The 26,033-nt window shown below is 44.8% G+C and overlaps 1 protein-coding gene across 2 annotated transcripts in view; it reads right to left on the bottom strand.

Annotated features, from left to right (window-relative positions):
- The window catches only part of Tln2 (talin 2), a 401,214-nt gene that overhangs the window by 139,758 nt on the left and 235,423 nt on the right, over positions 1 to 26,033 (bottom strand). For both annotated transcript variants that reach the window (XM_055597884.1, XM_055597875.1), the window contains exons 9-16: positions 25,252 to 25,379; positions 15,468 to 15,531; positions 14,399 to 14,503; positions 9,615 to 9,770; positions 6,062 to 6,163; positions 4,894 to 4,970; positions 1,746 to 1,926; positions 466 to 579 (exon numbers count right to left, since the gene is read on the bottom strand). In XM_055597884.1, the coding sequence (XP_055453859.1) occupies positions 466 to 579; positions 1,746 to 1,926; positions 4,894 to 4,970; positions 6,062 to 6,163; positions 9,615 to 9,770; positions 14,399 to 14,503; positions 15,468 to 15,531; positions 25,252 to 25,379 (927 nt within the window). The remainder of the gene's footprint in view (positions 1 to 465; positions 580 to 1,745; positions 1,927 to 4,893; positions 4,971 to 6,061; positions 6,164 to 9,614; positions 9,771 to 14,398; positions 14,504 to 15,467; positions 15,532 to 25,251; positions 25,380 to 26,033) is intronic.

Raw genomic sequence — 26,033 nt, forward strand, 5'->3', positions numbered from 1 at the left:
GCCCAGAAATAAGTTTTAACAGGCTATCTCCACAGAGATCCCATTGTGTATTGAAATCTGAGAGCTACTGGCAGTATTTAAAATGACAAAGCCAGCTTCCTGAGTTGAGCTCTGATTAGATGCTAAGTATTAGATCATCACCCATTCCCATCAGCCCTGTTTTCAGATGACAAGAGAAAGGCTTGCAGGGGTAAGACGCTCAGATTCACGATGCCAGTGAACACAGGAGCTGGGATCAATGGACTGCAGGGTCTAAGTCCTCAGCACAGAAGTCCTCTTTCCCTCTGAGTGTGATAGAGACTCAAAAACCTGACATATATCAAGACACATAGTTTTTTTTGTTGTTGTTGTTGTTTTTGTCAGCTAGCTGGAGAGAGCTTCATCCAACAGAATCCAGATGGAACATGCAACCTTGTTCTGAGTCAGGACAGAGACACAGGACGACACAAACTCATGGATATTTACCATATCTTGGCCAAGAGGAGGCAGCGAGTGGAGCTCACCCAGGTCGTCCTGAGCCTGCTGGACAGCGTGCATGCTTGTGTTGATGGTCCCCATAAGGGCTTGCTGTGCCGAAGTCTGCAAAGGCAGAAGAACACAAGGCTCACGGTGAGCAGAAACTGGAGACTGACAGGGCCTCCTCACAAAACAGAACAAAACTAAACCTTCTCAGTCAAGAGCACATCTCATTACCCACCTGAACTAGCTCCCATTTCAACCTGAGGGCTAGAAATAGCGTGTTATATTAATAGAACACAAAGCGAAGGTGATTGCGGTGAAGGGCTTATAATCAGGAGGGTGTGGAGAGCTTAATTAGCAGACAAGAAGGCTGACGAGCATCTTCACAGGGGAGTTCAAGGGATACAGTTCATCTGGGTGCCACCGATAAAAGGTCTCACACACAGAACATAGCCTGTTTAACAAGGAGGATTCTTGATCATATTTCAGGACTCTGCCCAGACTTACAGCCAACATGCTTTTACAGTTGAATGATTTCCCAACTCCGAGTTCTCAAAACTAGCCCAATAGCAAGGCATTCCCAAGGCAGGCCTGATCGGCATTGAATTGGATGAACTAGAAAGGATTTCAACAAGACTGGGGTTGCAGAGGTAGATCATGATGACTGGCACATTTCTCATACTCTATGAGGTTATCAGGGCCAGTCGGCTTAAAGCTGCTGCAGGAGCATGGGGCTTTGTTTCTACAGCACAAAGAGGCTCATAGCTGTTAATCTTTATTGCCAATCGAAACAGATTAAGAATCACCTTGGCATCATGCCTCTGGGGTGGCTGTAAAGATGGACTGATTTCTATGCTTGGGTTAACTGAGGTGGGAAGACCCCCCTAAACGCTAGGCCACAGGTTGGGATCCTGGACTATGTTAAAATGGAAGTTGCGCACCAGCATTCACCTCTCTGCTTCCTCATGTGGTGCACAGTGATCAGCTGCCTCACTCTTGCCAACCCCTTCTTCATCACAACGGACTGCACTCTCAAAGTGTCAGCCAAAATATACACTTCTTTCCATAAGTTGCTTCTGCCGAGTGTTTTGTTACTGTGACAAGAAATATCACTAGATACAAGGCCCCACACTCTCTAGCCACTGAGTCTGGAAAGGAGAGATTCGTCATTCAGTTACAGGAATGATGACTCGTGGCCCAGACGGGAGGCAGAGGGTTCCCACACAGAACCCGCCGTCATCCCCGATGGCCCAAAGGTTAACAGACAGGTGGTCAGGAAGTCTCACCAGTGGAGGCATGTGTCCTCGGTGCATCTGTCCAACCATGACCTGCTGCTGTGGCGAGGGCATGCTACCAACATTGAAAGTCTCAGGCCCACTGGAGCCAGAGCGCATGACCGCTGGCAGAGCCACTGAGCCATGCTCTGCCTTCCCAGTCCGGTTAAACTGCTGCTGCAAGATGGTAGATCTGTGGAAGAGATGGCTGGTCAATACCGGGTAGCCACCCACATGCTGTCTAGGATGGTGGGAAGACAAAGATGTGCCCTGCCCTAGCTTGTGGAGGCCACTTAAATAGAGCACATGGTGGGCAGGGAGTAAAGGGCAGCGCTGAGATGCTCAGGAGGAGCATGTGAGATGAGGCCAGTCAGGACCAGTGTCCTGGTGTTATACGGTTCATTTGTTGTCAAGACAAAAATGAATGGCAGTCCTGTCACAATGATATTCTGAGGGAAGATTGGGGTATGCTGTCTTATCACTCGGTCAGTCACATGCAAAGAACATTACTCAGCAGGTTTCTATTCTAGGAGGTGATAGATCTATCATTTGCTTGATGGGAAAACTTCTCACAAGTTCAGGACCACTGACCAGAGGGCCTTCGTATGCACGCACACACCAACTTAAAGCTTTTAGAATGAGTGGTAGGTGCAAAGGACTTTGCAGATGTGTAAGCAAGGACTAGATGTAGGACAGTTCTTTGTCAGGGACGCAGTGGAGAAGCCACAAGGAGCATCTGGGGAGTGCAGAGGTAAAGAGGGTTTTTATACCAACAGGCAGGGGCAATCAGACTAGCCCTGTTGACCAAGTTAGCATTTCATGCAACAGACATCTGTAGAGAGTCAAAAACGTGAGCAGAGGTAGGTGGTGGTTAGGGAAGGGCTCTAACAGGTTAAAGTGCTGAGAGCAATCAACTGTTGAGAGCTTGGACCTAAACAGAACATCCACATCACCTTGGCCCTGGTGGGGGTGTGGAGGCAGGGGGTAGGGCAAGGCTCAGATTATGGAAGAGGCGGAGGAAAGGATGTAAAAACGCAAGCAGATGGGAGGAGTGCTGCAAAGTGCTATCTACTGGGTATGGTTGTTATACCGAGGAGTCACAGCAGGCATGGCTATCTGCACAATGAGCCTGTCAGCATTCTCGCATGGAGTGGGACTTGAGACAGCCTGCCCCTCACTGAGGAGGCATTGGGGGTTGATGTTTGCTCAGGGAGGGGAGCCGCTTTTCTTTGGTGCTGTAGTTATCAGTAGGTTGTCCGTGTTCCCAACACCCATGCTCATGGAAGCAACCTGAGACCTAAAGTAGGAGGCAGACTTGTTGAGGAGAGAAGGGTTCAGGGGAACAGAGAGGTGGGATAAGAAGGTAATGTGGGGTGAAAATAATACTCTGTGCAAAGCTGTAGAGAATGACTAGGAAACATTCCTTTAAATGAGCTCAGAATCGACAGCAGCAAGGAGACAAGGTCTGGAGGCTGCTTTCTTATACCTCAGCCAACAACCATGTATGAAGAGAAGGAAGGTCTAAGGGTCAGGGCACTTGACCTCCTGCTCATGTTGACTTAAATCTGTGAGGAGGCACTAACAGTAGAGGAAGTCTCAGTGGCCCCAGACAGCAGGGGCCTGGCACTTTGCATTCCCACACTTACTGGACTTCTCTTGTGAGATACACAAGTGCTAAAGATGCTATAAAACAAACACGGTACTCTGACAGGAAGCACAAACTCAATACTCCCCATCTGACAGACATTAGTCAACCCAAGGACTTAGGCGATTCTTCCACAGCATACAATAGCCTGGAGATGTGCCATGGACAGCTTAGCTCCAACCTTTGCACTCACAGGGAACAAATTTTTTGGGTGGCAACATCTGCTGTTCTCTTACACAGGAAGTTGAATTGGGATCAAATGAGATAGCATGCTGGACTCACAGAATAAAAATAAACAGAAGAGCAGTCATCACAAAGACCTGCTTAGCATGAGGGTGTCTGTGAGCCTTCTCAGCCAGTGTCCACTTACTAGGTATTTCTTACTTTCACTAAACCCATTTTCTCATTAATAAATAGAGCTAAGAGATCTGAATCAAAAGCTTTGTTTTACTTTTAATTATGTTTCTGTGTGTGTGTGTGTGTGTGTGTGTGTGTGTGTGTGTGTGTGTGTGTGTCTCAGGGGCGGTTATGTGCAGGTGACTGCAGAGTCCAAAGGAGGGAGGCAGATGCCCTGAAGATGGAGTTCTGTGTGGTTGTGAGCAGCCCAATGTTGGTGCTGAGAACCAAACTCCGGCCTCTATGAGAAGAGCACACCCTGTAATGGCTGGGCTACGTTTCCAGCTCCAAGCTTTGAATTAAAAATAACAAGAATCTTGAGAATAGCAAACAAAAGGTGCCAATGTGTTATTTGTGATTCCATCATCAAAACCAAATATAACAAGGTGATACTATTGTGACTCCAGATTTCCACATGGGCTCATGAAGGTAGACAATTCAAGAATGGGCCCTAGATTTGCTCTGAGCATGGTTCCTATGAGTAAGGTTTTTTTTCTTTTTCTTTAAAAAAAAAAAAAAAAAGTATTATTTTATCCGTGTGTTTTGCCTGCATGCATGTCAGCACCTCGCTTACATTCAGTGCCCGTGGAAGCCAGAAGAGAGGGACAGATCCCCCTGCATCTGGAGTTAGGGGCAGTTGTAAAGTTGCCATGTCCCTGAATCAAACCTGGGTCCTCTGGAAGAACATCCAGTGCTCTTACCTGCTGAGCCGTCTCTCCTGCTCTGAGGGTAAATCCCTAGCCCAGTCTCTTTGTTGCCTCACAACGTGTAACAGGGGTGTGGCATGTTGTCAGTGCTTTGTGTGCATTCACCCCACCAGTGGCCAGCCTCCCAGATTCCAGGATGGACTCAAACAGAAGCCAAGTTACAGATTTGGGTGCAATAACACGATCCGTGAAATTTACATGCAGAACAGGACCCAGGACAACCGACTGCTTCCTAAGATGGATGTGGACAGCATGGCCTGCACAGGGGCCCCATGAGATGCTGGCACCCACACGGAACAGCTGTACCACACACACTGCTCAGCTAGGGGCTGTAACTGAAAAGCAAGTCTTGACTAACCCATCAGCACCTCAGCTCAGGAGGAGGCAGAGCCCTAGTACCCTGGATACTTACTTTTTTGGGGAAACTGACTCTTCTAACATAGTTGACTCCTCATCCCCTTCCAGCCCAAATCTATCTTTGCTTTGTTTCTGGAGGCAAAACAGACACAACAATGAACATCAGCAAGTCTTAACACAGGACCACTGAAAAGAACTTCTGAAGGGACACAAACAAAATACCCAAGTTGACTACAAATTCCAAGTATTGGATAATTAACGAGTGAAGAACAAAAGCACGATGCCAATAAGGCAGAAACCTATGACTTAATCTACAAACACATCAAGCCCTGCCTGTGCTTATACTTACACAGCAAAAAGCCAGGCAGACTTATTAACATCCTATCAGAATACGGCTTTTGAATGGGTTCCATTGGGAGGCCTTGAAAACATCTGATTTTCTATATGGCACAGAGTGTCATGTTTGAAAAGAACAAAAACTCAGGAAAACTACAATGAACACTTTTAGTTCACCACCTTGGCTATGTAGAGAGGAAGCCTGTGAGGAATGAGGACAGACAGTCCTTTCTAGCTTTAACTATCAACTTGACACAACTTGAGCAATTCCCTTGTACAATGTGACCTGTGCCTATGCCTGTAGAAGAATGCTGTGACTGTTAACTGACTCAGGGGGGGCCCAATCAACTTTGGGTGGAACTATTTCCTAGACTATATGAGGAAACTGGCCGAGCATGAGCCTGCACCAACCATCAACCATCATGCCTCCTTGGTTTCTGTTCTATTTCTGTGGCTGTGAACTGTCTGGTTAGAGGGAATGATGCTGTGTATACAGCAAAGCAAGTAGGCCTGACTTTCAGCTCCTACTAGGGTTCCTGCCTACACTCCCCTCCAGCATAGACTTTGACACAGACATAGAAGCCACGTGAATCTTTTCCTCTCTTCAGTTGCTCTTGGTCAGACTGTCTTGTCACAGCAACAGAAACCAAACTAGAGCACAGAGCACTGCTCCTTACCCAGCGGTAACAGGTACAAATGTGCACTGTGGCAAAAATCAGAAAGGAACAGAGTATTCAAGGTCAGAGATCTCATACACAAGCAATACTAATGCTGAAGACTCAATCTATCAGTCAAACACTTCGAATAAGGATTCCACTTGACGCGGTTGCATCAAGCCCTGTACCAATGCAGCCTCAATTTTCTTGGTTTTCGTCAACATGACATACCTTTTTGAGGATGATGTCAATGTATCCTGCAATCAGCTGGGATATCTGCTCCCCCTCTGTGGTTTGTACTGAATAGTAGCTTTCCTGGTACTCCCCAAAATCCTAAAAAAGAGCATTAGAAGACACACAGTTGTATTAGATCTACCAGGCGACATTAAGCCAAAGGGAGCAGCTATAAAGCTCTGGGACATGGCTCACTTTTCACTGTTCTCAACTCTTAGGAAAAACTGCGCTCTAAATATATATTCAACAATGGATAGTAAACAGAAACAAAAATAAAAAGCTGGGCTTGCCCAGCCTCAGGACCTAAATTCAATCACTGAACCCAACGCAGTGGAAGGAAAACACTGACTTTGGCAAGCTGTCTTCTTACTTCCCTGGGCCCCTACCTAATATATGCCAACATAAAAGTGGCGTGTGACTTTGGAAACTGTAAAGGTAGACAGACAGTATTGGAGCCTCCAGACTAAAGGAGACCTAAGCTGGTAAGCTCTCGGGCTTCTTTTGCAACCCACATAACCCTAAGCAGAGAACAGGAGAGGGCAACTAATGCAGCCATTCCTGAAAAGCCCATTCTTGCCAGAGAACAGGAGAGAGAAGCCCATGAGAAAGCTGGGTAGGAGATGCAGCCCCACCAGCAGCTGAAGAGCACTGAGCCCCAGACATGTCAGGTACGCGAGAAGTCTGCTGTATTTTGACAATGAACACAGTGAATTTCTGTGTGGACCAACTGTCCACCCAGAATCAGAGGCCTAGTGGCTCCTGTTTCTTCTCACCAAAGTCACAGAGAAAAAGTGAGCAATGTGGAGAAGTGCCTTCTGCCATCACAGAAAGAGCCACCAGATCCCGACTATATCAGAAAGGTGAGGTGGGCTGGGCACTTGTGGCACATGCAAAGTCCTAGCATGGGGTGGGGGAAGTGGGGAAGGCAGCGGCAGAGGCAGCCAGAAGCTGTGAGTCTACTGGTGAGGTCCTGCCCAGTGAACTAGATCGTGAGCTACACGGTGAATACCTCTCCACAAACAAACAAACAAACAGAGATATGGTAAGGGCTGGAGAGATAGCTCAGCAGTTCAGAGTACTTCCTACTCTTGCAGAGAACCTGAGTTGGGTTCCCAGCACCCACGTGGGAGCTCACAACCATCTATAATTCTATTTCTAATTCTAATTCTAGTGTCCTCTTTAGGCCACTGTGAGTATCAGGAACACATGAGATGCACAAACATATGCAAACAAAGATACACATAAAATAAAATAACATCTTAAAAGGAAACAATGCAAACCAAACAAACAATAACCCCAAACCCAGCAATCTTTCTCTGCATGTTCTCTGGCCACAACGGAATCAAACTGAAAGTCAATAACAGAAAAACAACTGGGAGCTCTCCAAACAACTGACTGGGAGAGAACCAAAGCAGACACCAACCCCAGAGAGTCAGCAAGGAAAGCACCAGCAACTGGGATATCAGTAACAGCTCAGAGTGGGACGAAGAAATTTCTTACAAGAAGCTTCACCTAACTTTACACCTCGATGAAAACGTCAATACCCGTTCTCTTTCTGGGGCCAGGTCATTACCAAGCTTGTTATAAATATTTCCTGTTTTTAAAATAAAATTTTGTTTTTTTAAAAAATACTTAGAACTATTTTGGATAGACCAACTACAGTATTAAAAGAGATATAACAAAAATAATTGTCCCCAACTCAGCTATTCCTGTCTTTCTTTGTTTTAAATATAAATCATCTTATTGACACAGCAACAGAAAAAAAAAATCACTATTATAACTACAGACTTGAAAGCTTTATGCACTGGAATAGTTGCTACTCACACAGCTGCTTATATTTTTCTAGAAATGAAGAGAAACTGAGCTATTACACTTAAACAAGCTAATGATTACAGTATGTTATAATTTAAAATTCATTTCCCAAAAGTACCACTCTAACGTCTCAAAGCAATTTCTTCCAGTCTTCCTAAATACCATGCATATATGTATACTAATTTTAAAATGTAGAGATAACCCATGACTTCTCACAATGAAATAGGAGGACATGGCTCTCTGAGAATAAGCACCCATGTTTTGGGGGTCCTGTGGGTCCATCTAGCTATGGCTGACTATGGAAGGTATAGATTCTAAGGAGTCTTTTCAATTAGCCTATCATTCTATGATCAAATTATGTGACTGTGCTAGCTAGTTATTTTATTATTTATTTATTTTAAACTTAAAAAAATTATTTATTCATTTTATTTTGTATGTGAGTGTTTTGCCTAGAATAGTTATACATGGTTGTGAGTTACCAGTGTAGGAATTGGAACTAGGTCCTCTGTAAGTCTCTCTAGCCCCAGATATGTTTTAACTGTCAACTTGACAAGATAGGATCACTAGAGAATACAACATCAACTGAAAAATTACTGAGATTGAATGGGCTTGTGAACATGTCTATGGGGAACTGTCTTGATTGTCCACTGATAGAGGAAAACCCAGCCCATTGTGGGCAGAGCCATTCCCTAGACAGGAGCTCCTGAAATATATGAGTGGAGAAAGCTATCAAGCACAAGTAAGCAAGGTTCCATGTGTTTATTCTCTCTCTGCTCTTGACTATAGATGTCTTGCTTTAAGTTCTTGCCTTGACTTGCCTGCAATAATGGAGGAAAATTGCTTTTGTTCAAGGTATTTTATATCACAGCAAAAGAAATGAAACACGAACAGTAACCAATAATTCCTTCTAAACTCCTTTATACTTAAAAAAAAACAAACCACATTATTTTAAGATGTCTACATGGAAATAGACTTTAGTCTATAGTTAACAACTTCCAGTACTTTAAACTTTTTTCTTCTTGCTCAACTTGCTTGGCAAACTACCTGCACTTTCAAGACTCACATGTAAATATGTCCCCAGATGGCTATATAGTTATATTCTACTAATAGCAAAGTTTGAAGTTGAGCAGGGGAGAAGAGGTCAGAAAGCCTGGGATGATCATTTACCTTCTACGAATTTTATGCTCTTTTAACATCTCACCCAATGCTAGAAACTGTGAAGCTGTTACTGCTATCCCATTTCAGCTGGGGAAATCAGGGCTCAGAGAGGAGAGGTAACTTGAACAACGTCACGGAGCTAGGAAGTGATGTAGTAGAGCTTAGTGTTACCCCAGATTTCTACTGTTTGCTCAACATTTCCATACAGTTGGTATTCTCTCTAGGCAGGATGGGAAACACACTCCTAAGCACAATTCTTAGGTGGATTTGCACATGAGCTTTAGTTTCCTTTCAGGATATACCAGAGATATCATCAGGAGCACACAGTTGAGAGTCCTCCTAGTGAGCATCACTTTCCAGTCAACGCACTCCAAGAGAACTTGGATAGAGTATGGGAGAAGTGGTGCACGGAAGATCCCAATGCTGCTCAGCCCGACTTCTGCTCCAATGGCCCTACGCCCGTGCACTGCCTCAGCTTCTCCCTCCACGCGGGCCCTTTAAGACCAACAACCCCATGGCTGCCCTCCAGTGCCACCCAGGACCATACCAGTCAGTACCCTCAGCGCCTGGCTATTCCTACCAGTGTGAAGCTCTTGGGTGAAGCTGCCCAGCGCTTGACAGTGGTGAGCGGCCACTCCTGCAGCACCTCCTTGGTCTTCTCATCCACGCGCATGACAGAGTCCTTGGTGATGCCCAGGAGGCGGGGGACCAGCTTGTTCTTGCCTTTCATTTTCTCCTGCAATGAGGGAGGCCAGGGGTCACCAGCCTTTCTCGAATGCAGTGGTTTGGGTGTGTTTCACCTGCAGTCTGTTTACAAACTGTGTAGGGCTTTTAGAAAAGCTAGGTGAACAAATCATGGAGACAGAGGGATGGGGCAGGAGGACACCAGGATACTGGACAGATTCACAAAGGTATGCTGCTTTCTGGAAGGGAGCGTTTCTTAGCACGAGGGGATGCTCCAAAACTGTATCAGAAGGAAGAGACAGAATGGGAGAGACACCCAGAGAAAGAGACAGGAAGGTGAAATGCAAGTATTACCACCCCAGGGAGCATGTGAAGAACAGGGGAGGAATAATGTCGAGTTCAAGCACTTAAAGTGACCCCAAATGGCTCAGTCAGGATCTCTCAGTATGCAGAGGTGTGGCTCCTCCCCCTTTAAAACACATCTCTGCATCCACCTCCACCTGCAGTCCTTGTTTTTGTATATCTACTGGTCTCAATCCTTTGTGGCAATGTTTTCAGCACTGAAACAGTTGTCACTGTATATTCACTGCACACAGTTAGGTCATTTTCCTACCAGTATATAATGGACAATGAACATATCCCTGCCACTGCCATCCCCAATTTTGTTTCCTTGAAACAGGGCCTGCACTGGCCTGGAACTCGTGCTAATGATGCTGTCTCCTAAGTGCCAGGATTATAGTTGATTCTAAAAACATAATTAATGGGCCTCTGCTGCAGTGGCGGGGGCTTGGTCGAAGTCCAGCCTGGTGAGGGGATCCAGTTCTGAGAGGAAGGCACCGGCGGTGAAGCTCGACATGGGAAGACTTTTCTGCTGACTCTCATCATTTTCTGGAAAACTGTGTCCTTCCGACCACATGGGGGTGAACCACGCCACCTCACTATCACCAGACCCCTTCGCCCTCACAGGTCCATGGTGGCGGAGACAGCATGGTGATGATGCCTATGACCTTCTACTTTGGCTTCAAGAATGTGAAACTAGTGCTTTCCGGTTTGGTAATCAATATGCCCGGAGAGACGGCTGGTGTTTTGGTGGCAGTGTTTTTTACCAACAATGTTCTGTGAAGGACTCAAGATAGACTGAGACGGTCTGCCGTGAAAGTCTGAAGTCAGCATTCGCCACGATTCCATGCCTGTCCCAGGACCAAATGGAACCATCCTATGGAGACACACAACTGATGGGCAGCAGATGCTGAGCTCCGCCACCTCCTGCAGACAGTGCTTTGCATCACGCAGCCAGCGGCTACTTCCTCTTCAGCTGGAAGAAGGCAGCGGTGGTGAACTTCACAGAGCACTGCCGTTAACATCAGACTCCACATGTGGCCTTACCAATCGCTGGAGGAAGCATCCTGGGGCTGGAAGATATGATTCCCTCTCCAGCCACCCCTTCTCGCTCCTGTCTCTTTATACACACACACACACACACCCCTACTGAATACGGGCCTAGTTCACAGTCTCTGAGTAGTGGTTCTTCAGGTAAGGTGAAATTGACTTTTCTCTTGAGAAGCCACCAGTGAGATGCCTTCTCCCTCATCATCCTGAGCCTTGTCTAATCCAGGTAGCTTCCCAGTTAATGACTTGGTTATCTGCTTCTTTTTACTTTTATGTTTTGGGGTTGTTTATCTTTCTGTGCATTTTTGTTTTAAACAGAGAATATGTATATTGGTGGGTGATGGAAAGGGATTTTAACTTCAAACAAGATTGATGGCAAATACAGACACCTCGCCCAACTGGGACTTAAATTTTACACTGGAATATAAGCTCTAGTCTCGACTCAGTGAATAGGAAACACACTGTGCCCTTTTCTAAGTGTGATATGTTACACTGAAATTCTTGTCGGGTGTGGCAAGTGGTTAGGGACTAAACACAGGCCTAGAGTTTGTGGAATATGTAGTCTTCCTCACTCGCCAACTCATGTTCCCACTTAACATTTTGATTAGAAGAACTTGCCAATCAAAACAAAATCAGGACAATCATTTTAGGACAACAGAAACAGAGATTGTTAAATGAAACTGCTTTACTTTGGAAAAATAAAAACAGAATTAATGACTGATTTAATAGTTTAAAAATATAATGATTCTTCTAGATTCTTCCTAGACACTTAGACTAAACCTTTTAACATAATAGTGATTCAGGAAGAACACACAGGTAGATATTTTTGAGACTTCTGGATAAGAAGTATTGTTCTAGCAAAAATATTGAAATGAGAATAAAGGAAAACGGAAAGAGCTTTAACTCAAAACACACACATGAGAGAGAAGGAGGGAGAGTGAGAGAGGGAAAGGGAGAAGGTGGGAGAGCCAAACAGAGAGTGCAGATAGCGGAGGCATAAAGGGAAGGATAGAGGGATGAGGAAATAGTACAAGAAAAAGTCTCATGGTAAGAAAGCTCAGGAAGCAAAGGACTGGAGAATAAATATTTGCAGCATGTATGCCAGTCAAAACTTTTATATACTATCTGGAAGTGTTCTTATAAATCAGCAACAAACAAACAAACAAACAAACAAAAAACAAAACAAAAACAAAAGACCAAAACGATGCAGAAACTATTTACAATCATAAAAAAAAAATTAGCAGATAAAATTTCTGTCAAACAGTTTTTTAAAAATCAATTCACAGAATTAAACAAGTTATTAAAGGAACCATAATTAATAGAAGTTAAAAATGGCAAAGCCTGAGGCTGGAGAGACAGTTCAGCAGTTAAAGAGCACACACCTGAATTTGCATCTGAGAACCCACCTCAGGTGTGAACCCAGCTCCAGGAAATCTGAAGCCTGTGGTCTTTACAGGCACACACTACCACACACACACACACACACACACACACACACACACACACACACACGCGCATGCGCATGCGTGCACACTCTGAAAAATTGACAACCCTTTGTATGTCAATACCTACCCAAACGGAGCCTTAAAATTGCTTCCACGTTGGCACAGCCTCCCTTTAGAGACACTGTTTTTAATTTTTGAGTGTAGTTTATAATTTTGTTACAAGAAACACAAAGTTGACTTCTTCCTAGTGAAAGGCCGGAAGAATTCCAGTTTCCAATAACAGAGAAGACTTCATATAAATAAATAAGCTATGCCATAGCCAAGAAACATATTTCGATGCTTCAGAATCATTTTCTAGGGGTGGGGGAGATGGTTCCATGGCTAACAAACACCACGTGCTGCTCTTGCAGAAGGAAAGTTTGGTTCCCGGCACTGTCATGGCAGCTAACCCACAGCTTCAGTTTCAAGAAATCTCAGACCCTCATAAGACCTCCAAAAGTACTTCACATACATAGAAACACACAGACACACACACAGAGAGAGAGAGCGCACAATAAAAATGAAATAGAAACTTTGTAGGAAAACAACACGTTTTATGGAAGCAAATTATTCATAACATTCACAATAAAAACTACCAGATACATGATCCTACAACAACAGAAATTCTGTCTATAACAAAGAGTCAGCCTCACGCATCACAGGGTAGCCTTGATCACAATATCTATCCAAGGATGGCACAAAACTCCTGATCTTCCTTCCTTTCTCAAGTGTTGGGATTACAGCCACCAGAGCTGGCTGATGAAATAAAAATTTAAAGAGGTCTGTGTATGCTCCTTGAGAAGATGCTGGTAATGATTCTCATGGGATCTGTACTATTTTCCTTATTGCTAAAATTTTACTTCTTATACCTGTACTGTCAGCACTATCAGGGAGAAAAACTCTTCAAGTGGTGAGTGCTGAAATACAGACGCCTACACAGCTGTCACCAGTAAGCAGGTGTGCAATTCACACTCACAGAATGCGTGTTGGGGGGCTGTGTACTCACACCTGACATGGGCACCTGTGCTTGCAGTTAGGGCAGGCCTTATCCACAGACCTCAGATTCCACAAGATTGCTGTCATCAGATTCTCCCATTGTGAAGGAAAAGACTACAAACTTGGTTAAGGAAGTCAGAGGCAAATGGTAAAGCCACAATGGGAACAAATGTCTAAGTTTAAACACATCTTTAGTACCAGTGCTGGTGGCCTAGTACTCAGTTCTTCAAGTTCAAGTCAGTCAGGGCTACATAACCGGACCATGTCTCAAAATAGACAGACAACAGACAGACAGACAGACAGACAGACAGACAGACACAAACACACACATACACAAAAACAGAAAGACACACACACCCAGTTTCCTCACAAGGGGATCCAGTGGTGTCAGAAAATGTGTAAGCAGATGGGAGAGAACAAAGCTCGCTATGATCCTTAACTCCTCAAAAGATAGTGAGGAGAGTTCAGATCTCTTTAACAAATGGTCAGTTTCAGGACTGGGACAAATAAAGTATGACATATATGACAAGATTTCAATTTAGTTGTTAGTGGTCAAACATGATCACTTATCTCAGAGGACTTTAGGGTTCTGAGTCAGCTGACCTCTAGAATGCCAGAATAGCTCCAGAGCAGTGGGCTCACTCACTAGCCTGGTGCTCATGCCCTGATTTCATGTGCTGTGGTTGGACTTGGGTCATGACTGGCCAGATGCCGCACCTGTCGGCATTAAGGTTCTTACCAAGTTTAACTGTTTTCTGAAAGAGAGTGGGGAAGTCCCAGGTAAACACACACCCAACCCCAGTCAACTCACCTTCACCAGGAAAAAGGACACCCCGTATGTCCGTAGGGAGCGGGCGAGTTTGACATACTTGACCTTGGCTTCTATTTCACTCATCTCGCCACAGTTTTTATGTTCCTGCAAAAGCAACAGTGGGTGTGGGTGTGGGGATCTGTTACTGCAGCCTGCCATCAGGTAGACTCAGCGAGAGGAGGTCCTTACAGGCGAGGTGCACAGGTGAAGAGTGAATGAAAGTTCTGTGTGGCATGACACAGGTTTGTGATGGCTGAGGACCACAGCATGTGAAGTTTCAGTGCGGGGCTTCCAAGGTAGGTTATACCCAAGTGTAAGTAAGCATCCATGCCACCTATACAACTGCATCCTCAAAGGACCAGACATCCCAAAGGGCCCAGGGTCCATATTTTAAATGACAGCAAGAAAGACATCCCTCTAAGGACAGGTAAGGGTCCTTCTAACATCAATTCAGAATATGTATTTTCATGAAACAAGGAGAATGCATGTCTGAACATGAAAGTATCAAGAAATGATATTAAATAAAAATGTTTTATATACACACTATTTATATTTTAGTTTCTATTTCCATTTCAAAATCAAAGACGATTGAGGACTTGGATTCACTAGTGTTTCAAGGTCACGTGGACAGCTCAGCTTTTCTTAGCAACTACCTAGGATGGACAAGTCACTGACTTTAAAAATAATCCAAGATTGTCCAAAGGCACAAGCTCCCCAATTCTAGCTTCAAAACCCAAATCTCCGGACAAAGGGGCTCTTTGTGTCTTCTCCAAGGCAGCTTAACGGCCCATCACCTTGTTTCCATGCTACTAGGATAATGCCTTTGAAATAATATGTATGCACAGTTTTCTCAGAAGAGCTAAGTAACCTTTAGCAAGAAAGTATGAATTAAGATAATAAATCTGTCCCAAGAAGAGCCATCTGCTCCCGTCCTCTTGACTCACCGATCATTCATCAGATGAGAATACATGCACAGGGCACAAACTGTCACACGAGGTGTGGAGCACCTCACGAGAATAAACGAGGGCGAAAGGAAGGAGAATAATAAATTTCTGTACGTTTCCAGTACCTGAAATATTCTCTTCTCAGCTCCTCTCTGCTTGATGTATTCTTTGGGCAGGAATTCCTTCAGACTGAGGAAGACAGGGGGAGGGGGAGACAGCATTTATCACACCGTGGTGGGAAGTACAGACTTTTTAAAACTCTCAGCTAAGTCACTAACACCCCTAGTATTTTATGGTACAATTGATATCCGACAGCGGTATCCTACGATGCACTTAACAAAGACCAATGTGATGGGGGGGGGGGGGGGGAATCCATGTATTTAAAAGAAGGAAGGCTCAGCACACACCATCCAGCGAAAAGACAGGTGATGCCACCATATACACCGTGGGTCCTTTTTCAAGACAGGGAAGAGTTTTTTCCCTGTATAATTATTTTCTTAGATTAAAAAAATGTAAAAAAAAATTATGTTTTTAAGAAATCATGGGAGACTAAATCTAATACTAATGAAAACTGTTTTCCCTGGGAAGAGGAGGGAAAACAGGAACAGACCAGATGAAACCAGATGGCTCAACATACCTTGTGTTAGGGTTTTTCAATGTGGCACTCACAAAATCACAAAGAAATAACAAAAAAAAAAAAAAAAAAAAACTACAGCAAACGGGCACAAACTAGCAGCATGTCATGTTGACACTACTGCTATAACAGTAACAAAAAGGTCACCAAGTTATTTTGGAAAATAGTCCTTTGACCTACATCCCAGTGAGATATACCTTAAGATAAAATGAACAAGAGAAGGCATATAAACCAAAATATTGACTGCAACCTTTAAATTTCATTGCTTCTCTATTATCATTTAATACGGTTGCTACGACTATGACCGACCATGCGTGTACAGGGTGAGACTATGTGCACGCATGTCACAGCGCACGTCTGCAGGTGTCTGTTCTCTCCTCCTTTTACTTTCACATGGGTAGGAGATGACTCTCTGACCACAGCCCTAGGAGGAAAGGCCCCACTGTGAATGAGTCACCCACGGTCACAGAGCCAGCTCCAGTGCCATTCACGGGTTCCAGAGACACTGACTTAGCCACTGCACAACGGCCACCCGTCACCTTCCCCTTTAATCTCACAGTGTCCTGTGAGATCAGAATATGAAAGCCTACTGGGAGGAGGGGAATGGGGGGAACCACCCAACCACACCGTGTCAGGTTAGGTTTTAAAATGCCCAGAAGCTGCAAGAACCAGAGAAAAGAGATCCGGAAGAAAACCAGATCTGGACTCAAACCCAGATGTTCACTGAAACTTCATTTTCTTTCCTTTTAAGGATAAGTTGCAATTTTACTTTTAGTGTTTAAACTTGAGGGCATATAATTATTCTTTTGATAGACACAGACATATTGGAAGGATTATTATAGTCAAGCAAACCAGTATATCTATCATCTCACAACGTTAGTGTTTGTCAGGGATGAAGTAGCTAGAATCTTTCTTAGCAAATTTCCAGAAGACAATTATTAACTAGAGTTCTTATAAGGGACATTTGTTCTTTAGTCATTTGTCCACAGAACTGAAACTCTGCTCCGACTTCTGTCATCCCTCCATCTTCTCCACACCCACCCCATTAAAACAATCTTTCCTCTCCCTCCTTTCCGTCCCCCTTCTCTGCTGAGGATCAAACCCAGGCCTTGCAATTTCTCTGTCTTGCTTATTTCATACACATCTCTTTAGGTTCATCCATGTTACCAAACAGGCAGGCTCTCCTTAAAGGTTGATTACTATTTTGTTGTACATAGAATAAAACCCCATTTTCTTATGTGAAATTAAGCTGCCTGAACTAGTAATTCCAACAGGAGAGTCTCAAGATTGTCTCCTGGTATAGCAATACACTGGAAACTACAGGAAAGCCGCTATTACTGGAGAAAAATGTTAACTATCCTCATTTGTCCTAGAGTTGCCACCAAAGAAGCAATCACCACCTCTAGACTGGATTTATCATCTGAAGACCACAGCAGGTTGTTATTGCTTACATTAACTGACGGGAATGTGCCCAATTCATGAGGCATGAGGGCTAAGAGAGAACACACAGAGATCTGAAGTGTCTACCAAGCAATAGGTGAGACAAGGATGGAGCGGGGACAGTGCCACCAAAGGACACTGGGAAGCCAGTGTTGAGTCACCACATAATCACAACCGAGTCTCTGGTTGATATGCCAGAAGCTTCTCTGAGTGTGGTCCCTGGAGCAGCACCAGCAAGGAGCCTTCTAGAAACTTTCAGCCTCGCCCAGATGTGCTAAGATGCTCCATGTAGTGCTCAGTGGCGTAAGTCAGCAAGCTGTGGTTCTAAGGGAGGCAAGGGAGCCATGAGCCGCAGGCAAGTAGCTCAAATTACAAACCAGAAGCGCTTAGACTTGACCCCAGATTCCATGGCTACAACGTCTGTGTGACCCAGAGTCCTGGGTAAGCTCTGGTGGCTTGCAGCATGGCCACGGCTTGAAGGAAGTCGTGAATGCGCTGGGAACACTTGGAGTGGTCACAAAAAGTGACCATCCGAAGACGGGGAGGAAGAGACACACAGCCCGCCTGCAACACCACAGCCTGGCTTACTTACGTAGAGAAGGAAGCTGTGTCTCCTGGTTCCGCAGCCGAGGTGGGCATGCGACATGCTCGGTCACGTGACATGTTTAGTCTTCTGGTAAGGGCTGCACCCTCCAGGGTGGAGAGACACTGTGCGCTCACTCAGGTGATGAGTACACTAGCTGAAAACTTCATCTTTGTAAGGGCCTTGACTGTATCTTGAGGTTCCAGCCACATGGTCTTAAGGGCCTCGTGGCATCCAAAAGACCCTCTTGTTAAGTCCAGCACATGGGCAACCCCTGAAGTGTGGAAGGGACCCATAATCACAGCAGCCTGGAAGGAGCCCAGGAACTGGTCTGCAGATCTGTGCCACCATGACAGTGGTTCTGTGAGTCCCAAACCAGTCCGAACACCGTTTAATGACACGTCCCTGGGACTGTGAGGGCTAGCCTGTGCCTGGATTAATACAGATCTTTCTGGTTTGCTGTGTTCTTGAGTTTGGAAGTCATCAGGCAACTAAGGAGGGGCCATAGGAGGCCAGAACTGGTCATCAGTTAACCAGCCTGGCCAAAGAGCTCTGGGCTGAGGTCCACAGAATCGGTATAAGAAACAAGGGAACACCTGTACAGACAGTGCCTCTTAAGCATCTTACTTTTAATGCAGTGGGACAGAGAGGGTGAGGTGCAGGGGACAAGATACAGCTGAAGGAGCCCAGGTTGAAAGGCCACCTGTACGGCTCCTTTGAAAACACAGATTGTAGCCAAGGATTCCACAAAAGCACACCAGCTCGGAAGAGGGAGGTACTGTTTGGACTGGCACCAGATGAACGACTGATCTGGGGCCTCTGACTGTGCGCAGAGCTTTACTTGTTGACACTAGAATTATCTAGAGTTTGTGGGGGAAGTTTTCCAAGCCCACTCGGAATTCTTTCAGAGCACAGATTCATGTCTTGGGTTGCTTTGTTTTCTCAGTAAATACCTGCCTGGAACGGCCACACAGGGTACAGAGGCTCCAGTAAGCATCCAGCAGAGCCGTCCCCTGCCTGCTTCCTCCCTGCCCGCCCTCCACCGATAGGCACTATCTTCTCACAGATGCATGGAACCTTTCCGCCTGGCCTGGAGACCAAGGAGTTTCACCTTTGCCAACCGCTCCATTCCCACCCAGGCTACTGCGACTATCTCTTCAAAGGTGGTGTCAATTGTGAAATTTATATGCCTCCCACGAAGAAGTCCATGCTAATGATACCACATCTGATTTATTGTATGTGTCTGTGTGGGCGACTGTGTGGCACACGCACAGGGATGTCCTGCTTTATCATTCTCTGTGTTATTCCCTTGATAACACGTGTCTCTCAGCAAGCCTAGAGTTAGACGAGCAGCCAGAGGCCCCAGGTTTCCTCCTGCCTCTGTACCCTACCCCCAGCCACTGTTTTTGGTTACTGGTAGTCACACGGTTGCTGGGGATTTGAACTCAGGTCCTGGTGCTTGTGCAGCAAACATCCCTACCCACTGAACCAACTCTTCTTTTTAAGACAGTGTTTCATGTAGTCCAAAGATCACTAGGTAGCCAAGGATGAGCTTGAACTTCTGATCTGCCTGCCTCGATCTTCTGAGTCCCGGGTTTACAGGCATGTGCTACCAACCTGGCTCCTCCTTGATATCTCTGATAGTAGCTACTTTCTTGGAGTTTGTTCTCACGAATATTTTGACATGCTCTTATGCCTCCGTGTATCTATGAATAACAACATATCCGGTTTCTGTTCGTGGGTATATTTTTAAACACGAAGAAGCATATTCTTGGATGTCTTGTTTCCTCTGAGAAGTCACTCGTGTTTTCACACATGCTGAAATGTGATACCCCATGGCTTCTCTATTTTCAAGATTACTTGGGGCTGGAGAAACGACTCAGCAGTTTACGCACTTTCTGTTCTTGCAGATGACTAGGGTTCAATTCCCAGCACCTAAATAGCAGCCCACAGCCACCTGTAACTCCGGTTCCAGGTATCTACTGCCTCTTGTAGCCCTCCTCTGTTCCATGCATGTATGGGTTATACATACATGCAAACAAGCAAAACATCCACACACTGTGAACAAACACATTGTGAAGAAGCATTTGCTGTGGCCTCAAACCTATTATGCAACTGAGAATGGCCTTGACCCCCATCCCCCTACCTCTACTTCTAAGTGTCTGGGGGTAGAGGTACATATCAGGGCTTTGTCCATGCTAGGCAAGCACTCTACCAACTGAGCTAAATCCCCAGCTCCCTATAGTTTGTAATTTTACCATGATGAGAACTGAACCCAGGCTCTCTCACACATAAGCATCCCCTCAATAATTTGTTTTTGTTTTGTCTTGATTTGTTTTGAGACAGGGTTTTCTCTGTAGCCCTGGCTGTGCTGGAACTCACTTTGTAGACCAGGCTGGTCTTGAACTCACAGAGATTCTCCTGCCTCTGCCTCCCAAGTGCTGGGATTAAGGGTGTGCTCTACCACACCCAGCTTTCCCTCAATAATTTGATCAGGAACAACTTCAAACACACTAAGATGTTGAAAGAGTCAGGTAGTGAACACTCTACATTCATCCCCTGGCATCATTCAACTCACACCTAGATGGACGACCTACAGTCTCAAGTTTATCAGTAACTCTCACCAACACAAAAGGCCCTTGGAAGGCTTTTACTCAACACTCCTTAACACTCTCTGCAGGCTTTGAAGGGTCACAAAGGGACTCGTTAATACAATGTTTCGTGTCGTTGCTAATTTAGGAGTCAGTTGTTCTGCAGATTGACATGTGTTGTGCGTCTCTCTCAGCAGCATCACTTCCTGCACCTGACTCTCCCCACCTTTCTAGAAACAGTTCATACTCAATATTAAATAGACCCCCTGCAGCTCAGATCTTAGCACTAACATCAGATGGCTGACAAAATCCTGTGACCCCCCCAACTCCAAGAGACCTGACACCTCTTTCTAGTCTCTGTTCCTACCCACACATGAGCACAAACGCACACACAAAAATACATAATAAAAAGAAAAAAAAAATCATACAAAGTGGATGTAAGAAACTGGCTAAGAAGCAGTATCTATCCCCTCCCTTTTGTGTTCTCTGCACTGATGTGCCCTCACATATAAGCCGGTCTTCAGTGAATTGCAGAACATTGCTGTGGTTTTGTTATTGTTAAAGATTTGTTTACTTACCAGACAGCCAGCTATGAAAAGCATACATACACATAACGTTACGTGGACTGAGTGTGTTATATTTAGGAATATGTATGCATATACATACATGTGTATAGTAACAATGAAAAAAGGGCCCATGAATTTGAAAGTGAACAAAGAGGCATATGGGAAGGTTTGGAGGAAGGAAAGAGAGGGTGGAGATGTAATTACGTTATAATCTCAAAAATTAAAAAAACGTTTTTTTTTTTTAAAGGACTGATTTATTCTTTTATTTTACATGGATGAATATTTGCTTGGGTGTATACATGTATACCATTTGCATGTAACGCCTGTTGGAACTGGAGTTACAGATGGTTGTGAGCTGCCATGTGGTTGTTGGGAACCCAGGTCCTCTGCAAGCGCAGCCACCGTGCTCTTAACTGCTGACTGGTCTTTCCAGCCCCAGGGATGGTATACTGGCTACCATCACTGTCTAAATATAGAAAAGCATGAAGCAAGTCCAAGATTCTTAAATGTTGTGTGATAGTTTCCTCATGCTCTGATACAGTGTCCCTTCCTGGGGTTCTCTGCAGGTGACACAGGGAAATCTATCACATAGATAAAGCTTATCAAACTCAAATGGGGAGACCTGGGTTTCCTCGGGTTCCAGCTCTTGACACTTCTGGGCCTTGACATTTCTCTCTCTGGCACTTGCTCCCTGTCTACAGAGTAGATGTCCCATTACGTAATCTGCTTACTCCTGAAAACATGGAGACCTTTTTGTCTCTGGTGTTTACTTTTTTTTATTTAAAACTTTATTTGTGTGTGTGCACATGTGTGGCACAGCATGTGTGGAGGTCTGAGAACAACTTTGTAGAGCCAGTTCTCTCCTTTACTGTTATGTGGGTTCTGAGGTCAGGCTGTCAGGCTTGTGTGGAAAGTGTCTTTACCCATTCTGTCATCTTGCCAGCCCATTTTCTTTCTCCTTTCCCTCTTTCTTCCTCCCTTCTTGATGCAGGATCTTGCTATGTAATACTGGCTTGCCTAAAGCTTGCTAAGTAATCCAGGCTGTCCTCCAACTTGCAGGAATCATCCTGATTCTAGGTATATACCATGCTTGGCACTGGTTTCTGTTTTTCAAAATGAATATGTTCACCAATGTGGTACTGAGTCTAGAAACCACTGAAAACTTGTAAGAAGTTAGAAGACATTTTCAGAAAAATGTCCCGATTGTGCAGATATGAAACACAAATACTAAACAAAAACTTTAAAATTATAGTTAATATACTGATTATGCACACTCCCTCACATCTTGTTCACCAGTTACCTGGCTGACATTCCCAGTTGTCCTCTTACAAGCCCAACCTTCCCATTGCTAAGTTTGTAAATTCTTTTACCTGTTTAGGTGAATAGCAGAGATCAAGGCTACATGAAAAACAAACAAACAACAACAACAACAAAAAACTATAAAGTCCCCTAGCCCAGGTCCAGCCAGTCACCCTGGATAGCCTAAGCAAAACAAAACAAAACAAAACAAAACAAAACAAAACAACAAACCGGCATCCAGCATTCAATCTCCAAAGCACAAGTGTGGCCCTGTTTTAATTAAGAGGGGTCTCACCTCCTCAGCAATCTTCACTGATAGAGTTAAGAGCAAGAACACGCACAATTAAGTATGTACAGTAAATGAGAAAGCTTCATTACCTAGACTAGATCTGGTCTAATTAAAAAGTAAATCAAACGCAGGAGGAGAAATAATTGCTACCAGGCATACCAAGCTTCTTTTAATTCAGCATAAGAGCAAGGTGATGGAAACCACGGAGAGGGGCGAGCTTCACCTTGGGAAAGGAAAGTCTGAAGCAATGCAACTAACTGCCTACCATAGGCTATCAGACAGCCAGATGGCCAAGGAGAAGACACTTTGGTGGATGTGAGTTATGTAGCATGTAGCAGAGCTAGACCATAGAGAAATTCATCAGACCAGAGACAGACAAACTGGCCAGCAGCAAAGGAAAGGAATACCTGTCACAAACTAGGTGACACAACAAATCAAGATGGAGGCCGAAGGAGAGAGAGAGAGAGAGAGTGTGTGTGTGTGTGTGTGTGTGTGTGTGTGTGTGTGTGTATAGTCTTGTGTGTTGGTGTGTGCATATGGGAGCCAGAAGTTGATGTTGGGAGCCTCCCTCTATCTCTTTCTATCTTACTGTTTGAGACAAGGCCTCTCACATATTCATTTACTGATTCACATAGATTGGCCAGTGAGCTCCAGGAATCCTCCTGCCTCCACCTTCCCATGCTAGGCTTATGCTAGAAAGCACAGGTTTGTTTGTTTTGTTTTGTTTTGTTTTTTTTGGGGGGGGGTTTAAGATAGGTACTGGAATCAAACTCAGGTATTCATGCTTGCATGGCAAGCACTTTAACTACTGAGCTATCTCCCTGGCCCCATCTGAAGAAAATTCTTGGAATGACTGCATACATTTCTCCTCTGCTATCTCCTTTCCACCTACAGTCTGGCCTTTTCGATTCATAATGGGACCCTGAGAATTAACAGCTCAACACTGAGAAGGAGCCCACATGAGATGACCAGGATGACATCAGGCTCTTCTCGGCTTCAGGTAGACCTCTTTCCCACCAGGGCCATGCATGGGTGCAGCTATGAACACCTAAAACGAGGGACGTTTTTTACTTACAGGGTCTTAGCCCCATTACCTTAATTTCCACTTTCTCCTATTCATTAGCAGTCACTGTAGAAGCAAAGTTGAGCTGAGACGGAAGAGTGTGAGGTTTGAATGTTTGAGTGTGAAATCCATGAAAACCAAAGCTTGATGCCCTCAGCAAGGCACACAGTGTCACAGAACAGAAAAGCCTATTTCCCAAGGTTCCCGCGGAAGGAAGCCAGTCCAGCCATGGAGAAATGGGCCCAGAGGGCCACTTAGCCATAGAGCTCATCTGGGAAACACTGACTATAGTAACAGGAACTATTCAAGGACACCTCAGATTCAAGGTCTCTGAATGTATATTACAGCATAAAGCATCATATTGCAAAAGCTCCCGGGATTCATTAAGTCAACCCAGTGTTGTAGTGTCTTTCCTTTAACAACTCAGTTTGGACCACATAGCTAGTTGTGTTGTCTGACATTACTCAAGCCTAGGAGAAAGGCTGAGTTTTCTCCTTTCTCAAGGGCATGGTCTGCTTCTAATTTTCAACCAAATTGAATGTAAAGGGCCAAATAAGCGCTCGCCCTACCCTCTCCCCTCAAACCACCCCCAGCTCTATAGACGACCTACTGAAGAAATGTTGGGATGGCTGAATCCTCCTCTGGAAGCATTCATATAAAATTCCCACTTCCCATCTTCCTACAGGTTCTACTCTAGGTAATGGTGGACGCTGCTGAGACTGGGAAATTGCTTTTCCCATTATCCTAATGTGTCCCACTAATGGAAACAGAGCAGGGAAGGGTGGGAGAACACCAGACAAAGCACATCATCAGAGGAATACTAAAAAGTCCTAGGAAAGGCATGCCAAGGAAAAGGCAACCCCAGGGAAGCAGCTCCCTGCCCAGCAGGGCGTTTCCAAGAAAGCGAAGCCAAAGGCCATGCTTTGCACGGCCACAGTGAGTCTGCACGGGCAGGGCAGCTTTCTTATGTAGACACCAGAGTATAGAGCTAGGGAAAAGAAACCACCCATCATTCTAGAAAAGAGAACCGAAGACCAAATGGGAGACAACGCCACAGTCAGTATTCCATGTCTACACTATCAAAGTGATGGAAAACTCTAAAGTTTCTAATAAAGAATTCAAATCTATGCTGGTGAGCTAGCTTAGTCTTTATCCTGTATGAGGGTCCAACATTTTTCAAAAGGTAGATGTGGGAAAATCTGGCTAGGTGTCATGGACTCTCCAGCAAAGGAAGAATTGTCTAGTATGGGAATGAAGAATGGATAATACTGACATTCACCATTCTGTATTTTTATATATCTTGCTTTATAAACAACAGTCTGCAGTTTGGGTCCCAAACTCAGTTGAGTGAAAGTCAACATTCTCACAAGCAATTGAAACAAGGAGGTACCTCCCCGAAAAAAAACAGGAGAACAGAGGGGAAGAAGAATGGAGAGGAACTTACTCTAAGAATCCAGGCTTGTGTTTATGTTCCACGTGAGGGCCAAACTGTATCTGTGCTTGGAACCCACCAAACTCACACGCCTTCTCGAAGGAGACAGGATGAGAGCCATTCAGGATGTCATCCCGAGCCTGAAACACATGAAGAGGAAAGTGTCACACTTCTCCCAAGTGACATAACTCCTAACTCAGTAGACAGATACTGTAGATACCCAGGACAGAGTGAACGCTGGGGTAAAGTAAAATCAAAGCTAAAAGAAAACAAGGTTCTGGGTTCCCCTCCTAAAGCATGCAATAGCTGTAGGGCAATAGCACTACGGGTGCCTGGATTATCAAAAGACACAAAGAATAATTCAGGAAGGCAGACTATGGAAAATGAAGAGAAATGAAGAGACAGTGGAAATCCTGTGAAATGTTTGGATTCATATGGGTTGACTTTAGAAACACGATTTGCTTCACCTGAGTCTAAGTCATACAGCTGGCAAGAAACTATCCACAAAGAAATGAGACCATCCAATCATCTAAAGACCAATAATCGACAAGCAGAGAGCAGCAGACATATACTCCTCTACCCAGACAAGAGTGCAGCCTGAAGACATGCAGGGAGGGGCCAGCAAGACAGGATTTTACAGTGGGAAAGTCCCTCCCAGCGCTCCTGAAGCATGGCAGCGGTTGCTATTTATTCCTTGCTCTTCTGTCTTCCTCTTCTCTGGCTACATGACCCAGAACATTCTGAGATGGGCACTCGCAGCTATCACTCTGGGCCCAATGTGTAAGTCTCCTCTA

Source organism: Psammomys obesus, unplaced genomic scaffold (genome assembly GCF_907164565.1).
Source record: "Psammomys obesus unplaced genomic scaffold, mPsaObe1.curated_primary_1811, whole genome shotgun sequence".
In the NCBI taxonomy this organism is placed as follows: domain Eukaryota; kingdom Metazoa; phylum Chordata; class Mammalia; order Rodentia; family Muridae; genus Psammomys; species Psammomys obesus.